This window comes from Trichinella spiralis (genome assembly GCF_000181795.1).
Source record: "Trichinella spiralis strain ISS 195 chromosome Unknown Scfld4, whole genome shotgun sequence".
NCBI lineage: Eukaryota > Metazoa > Nematoda > Enoplea > Trichinellida > Trichinellidae > Trichinella > Trichinella spiralis.
Window position 1 is genome coordinate 62,043 of NW_003526943.1, and position 18,159 is coordinate 80,201.

The 18,159-nt window shown below is 28.8% G+C and overlaps 3 protein-coding genes across 3 annotated transcripts; 1 reads left to right on the plus strand and 2 right to left on the minus strand.

Annotated features, from left to right (window-relative positions):
- Positions 1-3,136: 3,136 nt before the first annotated feature.
- Positions 3,137-5,741, minus strand: Tsp_00018 (secretin receptor). The gene is made up of 4 exons (XM_003375766.1): positions 5,733-5,741; positions 5,444-5,453; positions 4,424-4,597; positions 3,137-4,203 (listed from the first exon to the last, which is right to left on the minus strand). The coding sequence occupies exons 1-4, from the start codon at positions 5,739-5,741 to the stop codon at positions 3,137-3,139; spliced, it is 1,260 nt and encodes a 419-aa protein (XP_003375814.1).
- Positions 5,742-6,230: 489 nt separating this feature from the next.
- Tsp_00017 (metallo-beta-lactamase family protein) lies at positions 6,231-10,466 on the minus strand. Its single transcript, XM_003375767.1, has 10 exons — positions 10,458-10,466; positions 10,205-10,349; positions 9,479-9,640; positions 9,246-9,401; positions 8,985-9,101; positions 8,727-8,794; positions 8,418-8,427; positions 7,728-7,806; positions 7,438-7,613; positions 6,231-7,174 (listed from the first exon to the last, which is right to left on the minus strand). Exons 1-10 carry the CDS (start codon positions 10,464-10,466, stop codon positions 6,231-6,233), a joined length of 1,866 nt encoding a protein of 621 aa, XP_003375815.1.
- Positions 10,467-13,763: 3,297 nt separating this feature from the next.
- Tsp_00016 (glutamate decarboxylase) lies at positions 13,764-17,768 on the plus strand. Its single transcript, XM_003375768.1, has 12 exons — positions 13,764-13,830; positions 14,213-14,449; positions 14,940-15,030; positions 15,346-15,466; positions 15,757-15,836; positions 16,000-16,171; positions 16,218-16,282; positions 16,507-16,585; positions 16,644-16,793; positions 17,214-17,318; positions 17,383-17,469; positions 17,595-17,768. The coding sequence occupies exons 1-12, from the start codon at positions 13,764-13,766 to the stop codon at positions 17,766-17,768; spliced, it is 1,428 nt and encodes a 475-aa protein (XP_003375816.1).
- Positions 17,769-18,159: the final 391 nt, after the last annotated feature.

The window sequence follows — 18,159 nt, forward strand, 5'->3', positions numbered from 1 at the left end:
GAGAAAAATTTCACAAAGTGACGATCATCATGGTGCTAAGAATTATTACCTTTCTTGTAATTTGTAAAAAAAAATTGGATATAAACTGAAAAACAGTATAAATTTCAATAATTGACTTAAATTAATTACACATTATTCAGTTAAAAAAGCCAATTTTGTCGGAAAAACTTAATAATTTGCAACGAGCAACAACAATTTGGGAAATTTTTTCAACAATAGGGCATTATCTTCAAATAAGTAAAAGAAAATAAATAGATTTCCTTACATTGTCGGAAGCATCCATCGCCAAATAGAATAAAAACAGCTAACATCAAAACTTTCAAAAAGCCAAAAGCGGGACAATATACAGTAAAACAATTGTAATGCAGGTTCAAACAACTGTAAATTTCAAATTTTGAAATTTTGTGATACTTATGAACAACTAGAAATATATAATTTAAATGCTTAAAATGCATCTATTTTTAAAATAATAATGTTTTCATCAAAAGTTGTAATTTATAACAATATATCACTATAAACGGTGCCATTGCCAAATTATTGGTACAAAAATAGGCGTTAAAATAATATTTGGGCAAATAAACTAATAAAAAATTATTTTAAAATAAATTTAAATATTTTTAAAAAATAAATGAAGTTCTGCTATTATTTTCTTCAATAAATAATTCTGTAATACTTACGAGAGATTTTTAAGTCAAAAAATTATGTAAAATTATATTCAGATGATTTTTAGATCTTAAAGATGAACACAAAATGCAGTATCAACACTGCATCTTAATATAAATCTCATGAGCAAGCCCCGAAGAATTGGCGACACGATGGCTTTTGGTTATACAAATCGTTCTGTTCATAGGTAAAAACTGCTTTCTGCATTTAGAGTGACATATTAAATATAAGGAAAAGTGCATAATATAAGTATTGGCGGCCACGTTGTAAGAGATTTTCATGGTTGACCGAGGCAACAAGGTACAGTATGAAAAAATATGCGTTGTGATCATAATCGCTTTTGGTTTGTGTTCTCGTTGATTAGTCGTTGTTGTTTGTACTAGTAAAAGTTTGTTTACCCGTTGCGAGTGTTTTTTCCTTTGGTTTTAGAATGGCTACGAAACCTGAAAGAAGTCACAAGGGCACGTCAAGTTGCGATGATCAACCTGATAATTGCGAATTTACAGTATGATTAGCCGAATACGACTAGCGACTCACAGCTCGCATTGTTGTCTTGCGTCCTGTGATTTACGAAATTTGATAACAGTAATAATATCCTCGTTAGGACAGTTTTGCTGAACACAGTACACTTCACTTGGACGAACAGTTATCAACTTCCACTTTCTTTGTAGTACGATATCAGTTGCTAACTGAATACTTCTCGAACAGCAACAACCTGGTCATTTAATATTGATTCGTTGGCACTGATACTTAGCTGAATGATTGATTTCCCATTGAGCAGACTCGGTATTAGCTGTTCGTTGATCTCCTCCAACGTCTTGTGGTTATTTTGGTAACTCTATCAGTAGAATAGCTATACTTTCGATTCACAGCACACATGTTTACAGTGACAAGGCTGTAATTTCAGCTAGGCAGGCTGGGCATGTTTATTTTGACACAAAGAAAATCTACTAAATAAAAAATCAATTTCGATGCTTTTCTAAAAAAAATAATGTACTTCTCACTGTAGAGAAGAGGAAAAATCATTGTTATTATTATTATTATTATTATTATTATTATTATTATTACCATATAACTTAGATTATGTAAACGCTTGTCTAATATTTAAAAATTCACGGTTAGATACTTCGTCAATATAGTTACAGTATGACGGTACTTGAACCTGAAATTTAAATTTCTTCTTAATGTACGTACAATTTCACTTCTTTCCAAAACAGTTAGGCATATATTTTTTATTCTTTCTGGTCTCATAGATGCATTGTGCTCTTTTATTAAAAAATGAATCAATAAATTATTTTAAAAAATGTGTCTAAACAGAATATATGATAATGAAAAGATGTTCACCCTTAAATTGACATGACATGATTTGTTTAAGAATGGAACTTAAAAGAGTTTGTTTGCCGTTGAATAGAATGTATAGATAGAATTTTGAAACAAAAACCGTCATCTAGAATTAAAGTTATCCAACGAACTGTCTGCAGATTGTTAAATAGTATTAAAAGTAATATAAAATTGTTTTCATACCATAGTTCCAAATTTGAATTTTCATTTTTTTTCTTTTTTGATTTGATGATATTCTCACAAGAATTAATTTTCTATGATAATTAGATTTTTTTTGAAAACAAATCCACAAACGCTCTTTCTGGTTTAATGTTTGTGAAAATAATTTATATTGAGGTCTCAGAATCGATATTCATCAGTAATCAAATAATGTAGGTAAAAATGATTCATCACAGACTTCGTTATGCACTGTTCCTAATCAACTTAAATGAATTTATATATTGACTTCTCTTGGGTTTTAACATATTCCACTATTCTTTCAGATATTAAACGCCTATACAAAATTTAAATATTTTATTTATAAATTAATAATTTTTTTCAAAATGATAATTTGAAATTGTAAAAATAAATTTTAAAGTAAATCAACAAAAAGAAATGAATAATAATTTATTTATAAGCATTTTATTATTATTGCATTTGCTTTTTATAATTGCGTTATAATTTTTCTGGATTGATTCTTTTCATTCATAATACAAATGGTTTAAAATGAAATGGCAGAACAAAGTGAACTTGTACACAGTACATTATTACTACAAGTTTATACAGTTATATGCATAAAATAAATTTTTTTTTTAATTTAGAAATATTAAACTACATCATCAAAGATCGTTCTGATAGAAAAATGGTAACAAACTCTTTACTGAATGACAGAGATGATTGAATTAATAAGCAATAGTCAGAATAATCTTTTTCATTTATACAGCACAAAGTTAAAAAAAATTTTTTGCACATAACATTATTAAAGACAGAAATTGAAACTGTTTCCTGCCCTGTTTGCCATGGCAAAGTTGGTCCAAGTTGGACATTTTTCTACAAAAGAAGAAAAAGGACAAAAAACAGCAAAATACAATGTGTGAATCAACAAATCAATGTTGGAACCGGGGTATATGTTGGAAAAGAACGACGGAAACGACTATTTTCCTAGATATTCTCTCGGAGGCAGGTCGATTCCTTTAATAATCGAATCCAACGCTTGCTCTTTGGTTTTGCCACATGTTAACAAGTACTGCTTTAAATCTCGCCTCCGAGTGCGACACTTTTTATGCACAATTTCCCGAAATGCATGATTGCGTTCAAAAGCTTTGAACTTCCAACCCGGATAATAATGTTCGATTAATTTACAACAGGGCAAAAGACGATCAGGGGGAAATTCGATGCCCGTCTCATATTGGGTGCCGACGAACAGTTCTGACTTTTGTCGACCCTGCAAATTTGACGACAACGAATTCGAAGCAGGCAAAGCAGGCAACCGTCGCATGGCCAATTCCAACGGGTGGTAGACATAATCCAATAACGAGACCAGCGCTTTGCTTGCCGCCCAACCACTAGGCTCTGGCGGATTATCCTTCAGCATCTTCTCAACCACTGAAGCTGGGAACTTGTAACTATGACAACTGCCATGTTCGTCCACAACATTCGTAACAATGTAGCCTCCATCTGAAATTGCGCACTGGCCTTGCAAAGGCAATGCTGACGACATCTGAGCACTTTTCATAAACTCAGACAAAGTCTTACTCGAACACGTTGATATAATTATTCCATCATGTTGTAATGAATTGGACAACAAATTATTATTATTATTATTATTGTTGTTGTTGTTATTATTATTACTGTTGCTGTTGCTGTTATTGCTGTTGGTGGTGTTGTTACCATTGTTTCTCTTGTTACTATCCTTTGAGAAGTGATTCACATTACTTGAACTAAGGCATGGTAGGCTGTCCAGTATAGATCCGTTGAATGAATTTGTCGTTTCAATGAACGGTTTTTCATCCATCAATAATGGAGAACAACAACGTTTTCTTTTTTTCATATTCATTGCCGCCTGTTGTTGCTTTTGAATACTATTCACACCCCGTTCAATGTTCATCACACGCCGTTCAAGCGAATCAAAGCGACTATCGATTCGTGTTTGCAGTTGTTGTAATGTCGACAAAATCACACCCAAAGCCGACTGCGGTAGTTCATAATTTCCATGTGACGCTTAAAAATAAATTTAAATGTTTATCATTTCATTATCAAAAATTATTTTAATTAAAAAAATAAAAATTAACCACATTTTCATCATATAACAAATAAAAAATTTCATTTACAAAAGCATCGAGCATACAGTAGAATTTACATACATGCTACTGCTGGATCATTTTTTACATTACTGTTAAATAAGCAAAATAGAAATTTATTTCCAAATTTCATTTTTTACTTTGATATCGCATCATTCCTGCGTGTAATCGCGCATCATGACCATCAGATGCATTCTCTGTCGATCCGCTAGGACACATCGACCACATGGAGACGTCGTGTGATCGTGAAGACAAAGAAGCAGCAGAAAAAACATCAGAACTTGCTGCTTCCATTACTGTAATTTCATACAATACTAAAGAATTAAAATTTTTCAAGTAAAAGGTACTTGTTTATGCATTCTCTGAAGCATTTTTTAATTATCATTTTATCCGACGCTATTTCATCATCATTTGCAAATGCCAGCTCTATGCACAACTATTACTCATCTATTTTTATTTTAATTAATCATTATGGAAACGTTTGAACCAATTTCATCAAAAATTACTAATGTCGCTTTCATAATTCCTATTAATGTTTCATTCAAAGAATCATATAATCAGTGTACTTGATGAATAGCATCTGTAAGTTGGTAAACGTTGCAAAAGTGAAGCTTTTCATCATGATAAAGTTGAACAAGTCGGAGGTATATTTTAATAATGCTATTAACAATCATTCATTTATATCGTTAAATCATATATTACAACAATACATACGTATACATATTCACATACAGTACTACATCTTTACACATATTTATTTATAGATGAAAGTAAATCATAAACATAAATCAATATCTAGAATGCAGAAATAATAATTTCCATATACATGCAGTCTCAGTTTTTCACATGTAATATACATACAAACATCGATTCCAGTATTATATAGCATTAAGAATTAAAATATAAAAAATACTTTAAAATGTTTAAATCAATAGCTAATAATAAATATCATTTCATTAATTAAATGAATTTCTTTTTCGGCTAGTCATAAATCTAAAATAATTTAAAAAATCACAGGATATAACACAAATCGAAGCGTACAAATCTCAATAAGGTGCACTACCATCACAGCAGCTTATATGGACATGAATAACAACGAATATTAAACCAATCTTAACAATAAACATAAACATTGCTAGGTAATGCAAAAATATACCAACCAATCATTGACTGAAAAAGTAAACATTATTAATATCAGAGTGATGATATACAATGCTTAATGGAAGCTCATCAAAATTATGTTTAAAAGCATTACTTGAAAAAAACAGCTGCATAAAAAGGTTTGATAAATGTAGACAATTACAAATACATTCGCACTTTACAATTTGTGGTAAAAGATTACGGTAAGCAAAAGATATGTAATAGATTTTCAAGTACAGTATCGTACGGTTGCTAATGTTACTTTCATTCTAATGATGCTAGAATTTTCATTCAAAACACATGTAATACGTTGCACATTGTAATTATCATTAACCTTTAATTTTCATGCGTGTCAATAAAAATAATATTACTTATAAAATTTTAAACAACTTTAATACTTCATCAATAAAAGTATTTGCTACATTTCACTACTGTTCTGTTATTCTTATATGCGTTCAGCAATCCTATCAGTCTGCTGTCATTCAAATGTTTACTAATAAACATCTAAACTACTATCATTTTACAGCTTGTGTCTGATTACCACCCGCCTTACGAAAAACATTTTAATATCCTTAGTTTTATAACATATCAATAAATGAATTCAAATGTTGTTCTAGTTAAAATATCAAAAATGCATAAAACATTCAACGAGGTATCCAAAACTGCAGTGAAGAATCGTTGCAATCATTACAATGAATGAAGTAAAATGACATGGCCATAAATCACTGATGATGTTTAAAATCTATAAATGATATTGTAGTAGTGCAATTTCTTATAAATGCAGTTACCAAAAGAAATAAATGCGACCTATCTGTCGGCGTTATCTCGTACAGGCAAATCTATTCCTTTAATTATTGATTCCAAGGCTTCTTCTTTCGGTTTCCCACAGACCAGTAAATACTGCTTCAAATCACGTCGTCTAGATCTGCATTTTTTATGAATCATCTCTCGAAAAGCATGATTGCGTTCAAAAGCTTTGTATTTCCAGTTTGCATAGAAGTGTTCAATCAGTTTACAGCAGGGGAGAAACCGATTTGATTCAAATTCGACACCCATTTCAAACTGAGTTCCAAGAAATAATTCACACTTTTGACGACCATGAAGTTTGCCAGTTACTTGTGCCCATTTGGAAGAAATTGGTAAAGATGGAAGTCGTCTCATTGCCAATTCTAATGGATGGTAAACAAAATCTAACAAACAAACGAGAGCTTTACTAGCTGCCCAACCACTGGGTTCTGGGGGATTATCTTTCAACACTTTCTCTACCAGGAAACCCGGAAAATTGTAAGTAAACAAATATCCCTCTTCATTTTTTACGTTAACTTTAACATCACCACCCGGTAATGTAAAACAGTCACCAGTAACAGCTTTAGCAGAAGTTGACATTGAGCTTTTCATAAATTCAGAAAACGTTTTAGCAGAACAAGAACTCAAAAACATATTATCGCACTGCAAATTGTCATCCGGGTTATCCAACATTGAAAAAACGTTGCTACCGAACAAATTACTTGAATTCGAAGTCAAATTTCGCTTTGAAAATAAATCTTCTGTTGCACTTTCTGCAGAATTACAACATTTCTGCCTTTTAAAATCTATTTCACCTTTCTGAATCGATGCCAAGGTATGCTCAATGTAAGATATTCGTCTTTCCAATGCATGACAACGAGCATCAAAACGCCACTGTAGTCTCTCCAAAGCTGTCAATATTATTCCAATTTCTACTTGAGAAGCTCTGAAGTTGCGATCAATTACTAAAAATAAATTTATTAATACCTAAAGTTAACTGAAATTAAATATGTCAACTAACATATTAATAACACAAAAAGGATTATTGAAACAAGATTAATACACTGATATGACATGACATGACATGGATATGTCACAGCGTATACGGCAAAAAGTTACGAGGCGACAAAAAATAACGAATTAGGTTGAAAAATAAAAAAACACGCAAAGATGAAAACATCAGAATAAACGATATCATATATTATTTGTGCACCTGAGCATAACCTACCTGAACCTAAGTAATTATCGCATTCTATTTCAACTTTTTCCGCTGCCCTTTGATCAATTCGAGTTTCATGAAAGATACCATTAGTACTATTTCCAGCACGAAATATCCAAGGATGAATGTTCGCATTTGCAGATGCGGCTGTTGCGCAACGCTCAGGTGATGTTGATTCCATCTCTCTAAAAAAATCACAAGTAAAAATAATTTTATAACACCACAGTGAAAACACTAATTTTCAGCCTACTGCAATGCAGGAAAATCAAGAAATAAATTGAAAGATAACGGAAAATTACATGCCATACGCAAACATGCAAAATGAACGCAACCTTGGATAGTACGAAATAAACACAAGTATGCATAAATCATTAAAATCTGCATTACAGTAAAATTAATTTAAAATGCATAAACAATATTTTCAAAGAAATTAAACAAAATAAACATTTTAAATTTCAAATAAATTTGCTGCAAACTATAGGAATGTATGAGATGCCTTATAGTAAAATGTGAAAGTTAGGTATCATTTCAGTATTATCAAAATTTATAAACTAAAATCTTGTTTGTTAGTTGTTTAAAATAGTGTATTACCATTATTTAGCAATGATATATTTATAATTGCAAATAAAATTGTTGAATTCTTGTTTATACTAAGTTTTATTTTCAACAAATTTTTATGATGCATTTTTGCGCATAACTGATCGTAAAGTTCATGAAATCAGCAGAGCAATTACAACAAAAGTAACTTATAATCAAATTGTGCTACTATGCATATGTTTTGCAAAATACTTCACGCTCCATTTGAATGTTTATAATAACTTTCATCAGTAAATGTTTTAAAATGTTATGTGATATGAGCATTCTGTCATTCTTTTTTAACTTAATGTTTTGCAAATGGATTGCCTGCTTATTTATTGTTGTGTCATAGATTTAAAAATGAATGAATAATGACGTTAAAACAAAATTTTAACAATAAATATGAGTAAAACCAGAACACGCCTAAAAATAGTGAATCTTTTTGTTCTTGTTACATAAAGTTTTTAAGCATATATAAAAAATAAATAATGATATATGATCTCACATGTTTGTTACATATCAGCATAAATATCTTCATAAAAATGAAATTAATGAATTATAATTTCAAAATGAAAAATGATTGGATAAAAGTGAATCATACTGAATAATTTAGTAATTAAACTGTATCTAATAAAACATGCCGTCATATTGAAAATTTGATCAAATTTTCAGCTAAAAGCAACTCTTTCAATCAGCTAGTGAATTTTTGCCGTTTTGCATACTTCAGCTCTCACAGCTTCATTCATGTACCGCACGTCACCATCAACCATATTGGCAGGTACCGCTTTGTCTAAATTCGATCATTTGTAAAATATGAATTGGATAAGAATTGCCATAATCTTTGATATTTTCCAAAATTGTATAACGTTTTCAAGCATGCATATCTAACTCATATACTAAATTAAATTATATAAAGTAAATTTTTATATTTTCAAAAACTATATCCATCTAAACTTAAATCCTGACAAATCATCACATACCTATTTGTTTTGGATTATCCAGCTTCAAATTTTTCATAAATTCAACGAATTGATCAATTGGCAATGTAAGTCTTGGGTTGTATTTCTTCTCCTCTTCAACGCTAGTTACAGAAAAACCTAAACAATGAAAATCATAAAAGTAAAATTAAAATTAAATTTCAAAATGCTTGCCTTTATAATCATGACCAGGAAAAAGCAAATAGTCGTCAGGAAGAGAAAATATTTGAGAATGTACAGAATTGTATAACTTTCTCGAATCACCTAAAAGTTGTTGCGTATGTAAAAGATGCAGTTCGAATATGAAGAATATTTTTAAAGTGCCACCTTGCTGAAAATCTGTACGACCGCAGCCACGAATCAAGAGAGTGTCTCCGGTCATTGCAAATCGCTCTTCATGACAAACATAAGTAATGCAGCCTAATAAAATAAAACAAAGTTTAAACCATAAAGTTAATTAAGGAATATCTTGCCATTTGTATGTCCAGGTGTGCTACGTGCTTCAATACAGCAATCACCAAACTGAATAGTTTCGCCATTGACAAGTGTTATATTTGCTTTGGCTCCTGAAGCATGACTGATAAAACTTTTACATTCTGGCACCAATTTACGAAGTTCAGCTGTGGCTGTTACATGATCAGCGTGAGCATGAGTATTTCCTAGAAAAATTTAAACTGCTGTTTAAAGAGTTGCCAACAGATTTATTTTTAAATTAAAAAAAGATAATATTCATTTTATTTAAAATAAGAATTACAAAAGATTTTTTATTATTTAATGTCGAAATGTGAATTAGGCGCCGGTTTACTGTTGGCCTATAAGTAGTTATTTACGTAAGAAAAAGAATGCAGTCAAAGTTATAAATATAAAAAAAAGGTAATAAGTTGCAACAGCAAATTGCCATTTGATTATCCTAGCAAACTAATTTATTAGCTAATAAAACAGTTTAAAAACAAACGTTTGACGTTCGAACACTTTTTAACTTAAATTTACAAGGCAATCACAATAATTTTTTTCTGTACTTCTGCAAGAAACCATTTGCGTAAAACAACAAATCCCTTGTCTGAAATATTTTTGTTTCTGAAATAAGTAAAAACACTATTTCCGCTTTTTAACAACTGGAGTTATAAATTCATGACTATACTGCGATTAAAACAATCAAAAATTATTATAAAACGTATCTATATCAGATAATGTATTGCAGTATTTCTGCATTTATGTCTCACCTGCATATTTTAATTTTAGTCCCAATTCGTGAATGATTTGTAAATCACGATCAACCATTTCAATAACAGGATCGATCAAAATAGCCTCTCTGGTCTTCGGACATCCCAGCAAATATGTAAATGTTGATGTTTTGCTTTCAAACATCTGTAAATAATGCTTGTATAAAATTAACTATATCAATATACAACAGTATTGATTTTCTTATTTTGATAGAAATAACAAGAAATTTTTTCATATAAATAATCTGTTTACAAAATCCATCATTTTATTTCATTGATTAATATGAAAAGTATTGCGTTAAAGTGAGGTAGAATAAAAAACAATGCAAACTGTGATTTCCATCTTCATTTAAATTATGTTTTAGCTGAAAATATTACAAATTAAATTTTTATATTTGTAGAAGATAACAAATTAATCGAACGATGCTAATATCAGAATAATTAAAAAGAACTGAAACTGAAAACAGAAAAACTAAATATCTACAACATGTATTTATTTAAATAATGTAACAAAACTAATGTAGTGAAACGTAAAATAAATATTTCAATAAACGTGCTTCATTATTTTTTCATTATAAAATAAATTAATAAAGTTGAATAAAAAGTGTTCAGCATTACAAACATTTTAAGAACGTCACGTACGCAGGAAACTAGACTGCATTATTTCCTGTCAACCTTGTGCCACTTCAGAATAAAAAATGCAAGCAAAACAGCTCACATGTGTGAACAGCTTTAAAGTAAACATCACAACGGAAAAATGCAAAATAACGTTTGATGTAATGCTGTTACTTTAAAGGAAAAAACCAATAATGCACTGAAAATTTTCAAAATGCAATAATTAATAAATAACAAAGACATATAAATCCATGTAATTTTGTAGAAAATATGTATGAACATGAACATTATCAGAACAACTGAAAGTGTCGATTATATAAAAAAAATAAAATTAAAAGCTTCTTATTAAAATGTTACTTTAACAATATTATCCACAGTATTTCAAAATAACAAACCTGTCGAAAAATCAGTTTTCTCATTAACGCCATCTTCCAACCAACAGAACCTCAAATTTGAAAAAAACACTTGAAATACAACTGTAATAATTAATATTACACAGGCAGTAATTTATAAATGAAAAACAAAAAAAAACAAATATATCAAAATAATGAATGGAAAATACGTAAACTAGCACACCGATAAAGAAAAATCGATCTTTATGCTTTAAACAAAAAAAATTGTTTATAATACACTGTAAAAGCTGCATAACAATAAAAGCAAGAAATGAATACACACAACTTATGATAAAATTTTACTTTTATCAAAAATAACGTGCAATACGGTTGACAAGAAAATTCTGAAATAAAATAAAAAATGCACCACCTTCGGTTAAATAATGTTTTAGCACTGCCTTATTTGCTTACAGTATTACATATTCAGGTCACATTGAACATTATTTTCAGAATTTATTTTCTATAGTATTATAAAAAATGATGTTTTTTTTCATTTTTTTGATACAACGTCGATCAATTTTGTTGAAACAATAATTTTATTTTTATATTTACTGCATATTTTCATTGATGAGAAATTAAAAACAGTTTAACTTTAATTACTATTTCTGCTTGATAATTACAGCTTATTTGTTAAGTTTCTGCCTGTTTTGCAGTGTTGCTGCAGCTTTTTATTACAATAATTAATTTTATTATAAAAACTAACGCCGTGTATGTACTTATTTATGCAAACGTTGTATATATGCATTATACTTATATATATATACTAAGCGAAATGATACCTACTTTGAATAACCATTCACAACCAAAACAAATATATATATCCTGTATTTTGATTGTATGATTTCATTGATATTAAGATGATTAAATATATAAATTAAAAGGGGGCGCGAACGCCTCCCTAACTCAAAAACTATGCGGAGAATACATTTCAAACTGAAATGATCCCAGGGTTCAACAAGGGCCAAGTGCAATGCCCAAGTCTCCTCCTGCATCAACAATCTTCTTGATCATTGTTGATGATCCGCCAGGTAAGTATGCAAAGTCCCCTGTTAGCCCTTGCATGCTTATTTTAATTCATATTACGGATTTGGGTTTTAATTACATTAATTTTAACAAAGATCTATTGAAACATACATTTCAAGAAATGTTTTGCATACTTTTTTAAAATCAATTTGAATGCATGAAAAAGCTATACAGATTGTTCAAATTTTTGAAGAATTTTGTGCTGTAAATAAAAATAATTTATTTTGGAATTGAGTTCAAGTTTCAGAAATTGAATTAAATTAAATTAAACTGAAGAAAATGTTTGTTCCATAACTACTTTATATTTTATGCTATAGAATGATTGAAACGTTTCTTTGTTATCGAATTAAATACTTATTCAAAAAACAGCTCTGTAATGAACTTCATTATCCGTTTTTATTCTTGCAATTGAAAAAATAAGCATATTGAAATATTTTTTAATGTGAATATGTATAAGTTTTTGGTACTTTGGATTGAATATTTGCAGTGATATATTTTACCAATTTATTTTATTTTATTTAATTATGCATTTCGTGATTGCGCACTTCATTATTTACACTAATGAATAAGCTAAACTCCGACGTGAATGCAAATTTACATAAAGAATCAAATTAGATCAAATATTCATGCATATAGAGTATGATTGCAAGTAAATTAATGCTCAAATTGTGAAAAAAATGAATGTTTGAAAATTAAACAAAAATATTTTAAATATTAGAAATGACAAATAAATTATCATGATTTATTTTGAAGAAGACAACAAACAGAATATAGTGGAGAATATTTTTGAAATGGAAAAAGCAAATAGAGGAATAAAAATGAAATTTTTTTCAATCAACGAGCATTAAAGTGAGTTATGAATTATAATATTTTAATTGTGTTTATAATGAAAAATTCGACAAAGTTGAATAATCGTACAGCGATTGATTTTTGGAATTATTTCAGAAGTGATCCTTCTATATATTGGAACTGACGATCAATTTAACAGCTGAACAGTTAAGTCTTCTGGAATTTAAGATAAACACGGAAGAGTTAGAAAGCGACATGAAGGAAAGTGATCTATTTGACGCAGTGTAAAAATCACTTTATCACCATCACGCACTTTGAACCGGAAATATTGAATGCTTTTGCTTAAGCAGGCCTTATACATACATACATATATATATATATATGTATGATAAATTTTGAATAAAGATGTTCCTCACATTAAATATAGAATAAGTACTCTTCTTTTAAATGGTGACACTTAAAAGTGATTACTGAAAGCAGCGGAAGCAAATTCTGCACGTTAGTTTTATCCACTTTCTTCTATCAATATCAATAAGATTGATTATAAATTAGAAATTTTAAAGAGAATCAAAAACAGCATGACATAGCCTTATAAACATGAAGAGGATGCAGCATTAAAATCCCTGATTCAGCATTCTTACTTTGCATTGGAAAACAACAACAACGACGACGACAATACAAGCATACATTTCACTTGATTCTGTGGTTTTGCATTTGTTAACTGCTAAGTAAATTGCAATATGAATACTAGTGAAAACAGAATGATTGAAGAAAATCAAAAATTAATGGAAAATAAATTTTACAATGGTAAGCATTTTATTTTTATAATTAACATTTTAAACATTAATCACTGAATAAAATGATTAATAATAATCGAATCATAGTTGCTGCCAAAAAGAAATAGAAAACAGTCCGTTATTTTTTAAACATAAAACAAAAAGATACACTTTAAACAGTTACATTTAGATTTGACATATTTGTCATATGTTGGCATACTAAATGAAAGTTATTAGCTAAGCTTGACGAATAATAAATAAAGGATTAAATTGGAAAAAAAATTTTACAGTTTGCTTAGTTAATCTAATGTTTAATAAATTATAAATTTAAGAAAATATTACAATGTTTTAAAATATTCAGTAGTGAATGTTATTACTTATATTGAATGCATTTAACAATTTTTCTTTTTTAGATATTTTACCATTAAATCGAAGTGGATGGTTGACAACTGAGATGTTTATAAAAGCAGTAGTAGATCTACTTTTAGAGTTTATCAAAGAAACCAACAATCCCAACACGAAGGTTATTAATTTTCACCATCCTACAGAATTAATTGCTAAACTTGATCTCCGAATTCCAATAAATCCGACAAGTCTGCAGAAAGTTATTGAAGATTGCAAAGAAGTATTAAAATATCAAGTTCGAACAGGTAAATAAATGAATATTAATAAAGCATATATTAACTGTTCTATTAAGTAAAATATTGTCAGTTTGCAATGCATACACAACGAATCCTACATTACTTTTGCTACGGATAATGTACATCAAAATCAAAACAGTTCAAACATGTATTTTCACTTTAAATGATAATACTTTTCATTCACTTAACAATATGTGGATAATTAGTTAAATATATTAAATTAAACGCTGTCTGACTTTTTTAAATATTACTAATCACGGAATGCTTCTCAACATTACTATTCATATAGCAATGAATTAATTTTTTCAAGTTTTTAAAATATCTCAAAATATTAAGAAATTTTTAAGCAAAATGATATATTGAAAATTGACATTTAAACAATAATGAAAATTTTTAAATAAATCTAAAGCTATTGTGAATTATTTGATCTAATGTTGTTCGATAATAAAGTTGAGTGATAAATTTTTGATATTTTAAAATTCACTACTTTTTATTTTAGGACACCCACGATTTTTTAATCAGCTTTCTACAGGACTTGACTTGATAAGTATGATTGGTGAATGGCTGACAGCTACTGTGAACACAAACATGTACATGACACTGCACAAAATATAACTTTCATAAAAATTTTGAACGAAACAAACACTTAAACTTTATACTTTGTTTAATTATTACATTTGATATATGATTTATTTTATAATTTCACATACAATTTATATTAGAATAATATTTGTTTTTGCAATGATAGAACTGTTTAGTTTTTTATTTAAGCTGAAAAATTTTTTTAATTTTTTTAGGTTTACTTATGAAATTTCACCAGTATTTGTTCTCATGGAAAAAGAAATCATTGAAACAATGTGTGAAATTGTCGGCTGGCCGCCTGGAAAACGAGACGGAATATTCAGTCCAGGTGGAGCAATATCTAATTTATACGCCGTAAATGCTGCAAGACATTACATGTTTCCACGCTGCAAGGCGATTGGGATGGTTGAAACTCCAAATTTGGCAATGTTTACTTCTGAAGACGTAAATCTGTTTATCATTTTGTAATCAAATTTGAAAATAATCATAATTGATAAATATTGGACAATAGAAAAATAATACAAATAAAATTAATGAGTGACGTAAAAGTAATAAGTGATATTATAAATAAAATATACAGTGTCAGCATAGCGTAGAATTTGATTTTTAAATTTATAATAATGAAATATTTAGGCGATGAAATTTTTGCCTGAAAAATGTTAAGAATTTGTCGAAGATCTGACGATAAATTTCATTCATTTCATTTTGTAATACTTTCAAGATCTTTATTTTAGAGTCATTATTCAATAAGAGGTGCTGCAGCACTTGTAGGAATTGGTGTTGACAACTGCTTTCCTATTCCTGTAGATGAAAAGTACGTTAATTGAAATATTCTTTCCCTCCTTTTATTTCTTTAAATGAAAATTGCATACAATTACTATTTGAACTATTCTGCTTATATTTATATAATAATTAAGTGTACAATGTATTGTGTTATTTTATTTATTCGTTTTAATAGAATAATGTTTTTATATTAGAGGGAAGATGATTCCAAGTAAATTGGAGGAAGAAGTTATTTTGGCAAAGAAAAATGGATATGTACCATTTTTCGTGTGTGCAGTAGGCGGAACTACTGTCTACGGTGCATTTGATCCAATAAATGAGATCGCTAATATATGCAAGAAATACAGAATGTGGCTTCACGTTGATGTAAGGCATAAATTTAAATTTCTTTAGTAAGCTTCAAATGTTTCAGGCTGCATGGGGTGGTGGAATACTTTTGTCCAAGAAACATCGACATCTGGCAAATGGTATAGAGAAGTAAGCTTTAAATTCGCAATAATTTCAACACAACAGAGCACTGCAATCAATTATTTTCATAAATATTAATGCACATTTGAAATTCCTTAATTCGGAAAAAGATATTTTTTAACTTTTACATTCATACATATATATATATTTTTTTTTATTTATTTATAAGATAAGCTGTAAGACATTTTTATCCAACAAATAGAAATCAATAAGTTCATTTTAATTATTTGTAGAGCTGATTCAGTAACTTGGAACCCTCATAAGTTAATGGGGGCGCTTCTCCAGTGTTCAGCTTGTTTAATTTGTCACGAGGTATGCAGTTTTTTAATATGCTAATTTTGAAACTGAAATGAAAATATAATAATTAAAGGGCTTGCTATTTCAATGCAATCAAATGTGTGCTGATTATCTCTTTCAACAAGATAAGCCATATGATGTGAGTTATGACAGCGGAGACAAAGCAATTCAGTGTGGACGTCATAATGACGTTTTCAAATTATGGATAATGTGGAGAGCCAAGGTAATTTTGACCAAGGTCAAATTTTATTTAAAATTAACATTATTTCATGACTGATGGCAGATATTTCACTTAATTTCGTACATTAAAAAATGTTACTTAATTTAGAATTACATCATATTATAAGTTAGTTTTTCATATATTTGTAATATATCTAATATATCTATCTATCTATTTATATATCGAGGAAATTGCTGAATGTTATATGAAATAAAGTAATAGTTAACGAAATTGAAATGTTTGGTTCAAAACAGAATAAAATATAAAACTTGAAAATACAGAAGCTACTTTCTATTATTAATTATTAGAAGAATATTAAAAGTTATGAGTATTAAAAGAAATTAATTAAATTAAATTGCAGTAAATTAACACACACATACATATATATATGAATTTGTTTCTAATTATTTATTTCATGTTTAGGGTATGAATGGCTTTGAACAGCAAGTAAATCGTTTAATGGAATTGGCGAAGTATTTCACAGAAAAGATAAAGAAAACACCAGGATATGAGTTGATAATGGAAAATGTAACTATGACTATGCTTAACTAACTACCAACTGTTGTGTTTAATTTTCAGTAATTTTTTTAAGCCAGAATTTCTGAATATCTGTTTTTGGTATGTACCGAAAAATGTACGACATCTTGAAAGTACTGAAAAGAAAGCTAGGCTAGACAAGGTAAACTGCAACTCAGTCATCCATCAGTTGATTACAATTCAATCATTAATAAATAATAAATGGAATTTGTTTCTGTGTTTTGTTAATTTGAAGTTGAATGTTTAGCATAAAACAATGTTTTTCAGGTAGCTCCAAAAATAAAAGCTAAAATGATGTCATCGGGAAGTACAATGGTCGGTTACCAGCCGGACAAAGATAAACCAAACTTTTTTCGTATGATAATTTCAAATCCTGCAACAACATACGAAGATTTGGATTTTTTCATCGAAGAAATTATTCGACTTGGAGAATCATTGTAAAAAGAAAAAATCAACAATTTGTGCACAATTTTAACAATTGATATTATTATGCAAATTGTCTGAGTTGTAGTCGTTGAAGGTAGAGTTGGTATTTTTGTATTTTGGAAAAAGAATCTGCACTCGTTTGTAATTTTATTAGAATTTGTACGCAATTATACTTAATAATAATATATTAGTGAGAGAAAATAAGTAAGTTATTTTGCAACTAGTGGAATCTCAAGTAGAACTTGCTGTGTAATAATGATAATGATAATGATAATAATAATAATGTATGACAGAATAAAAAAGTGATCTAAATACTGGTTGCTAAAAATTTCATCAATTTGCATTAATAAATTGGAAAAAAAGAGAAAAGAAAAGAAAAAAATCCGTATAAAATGACCGCAAATAA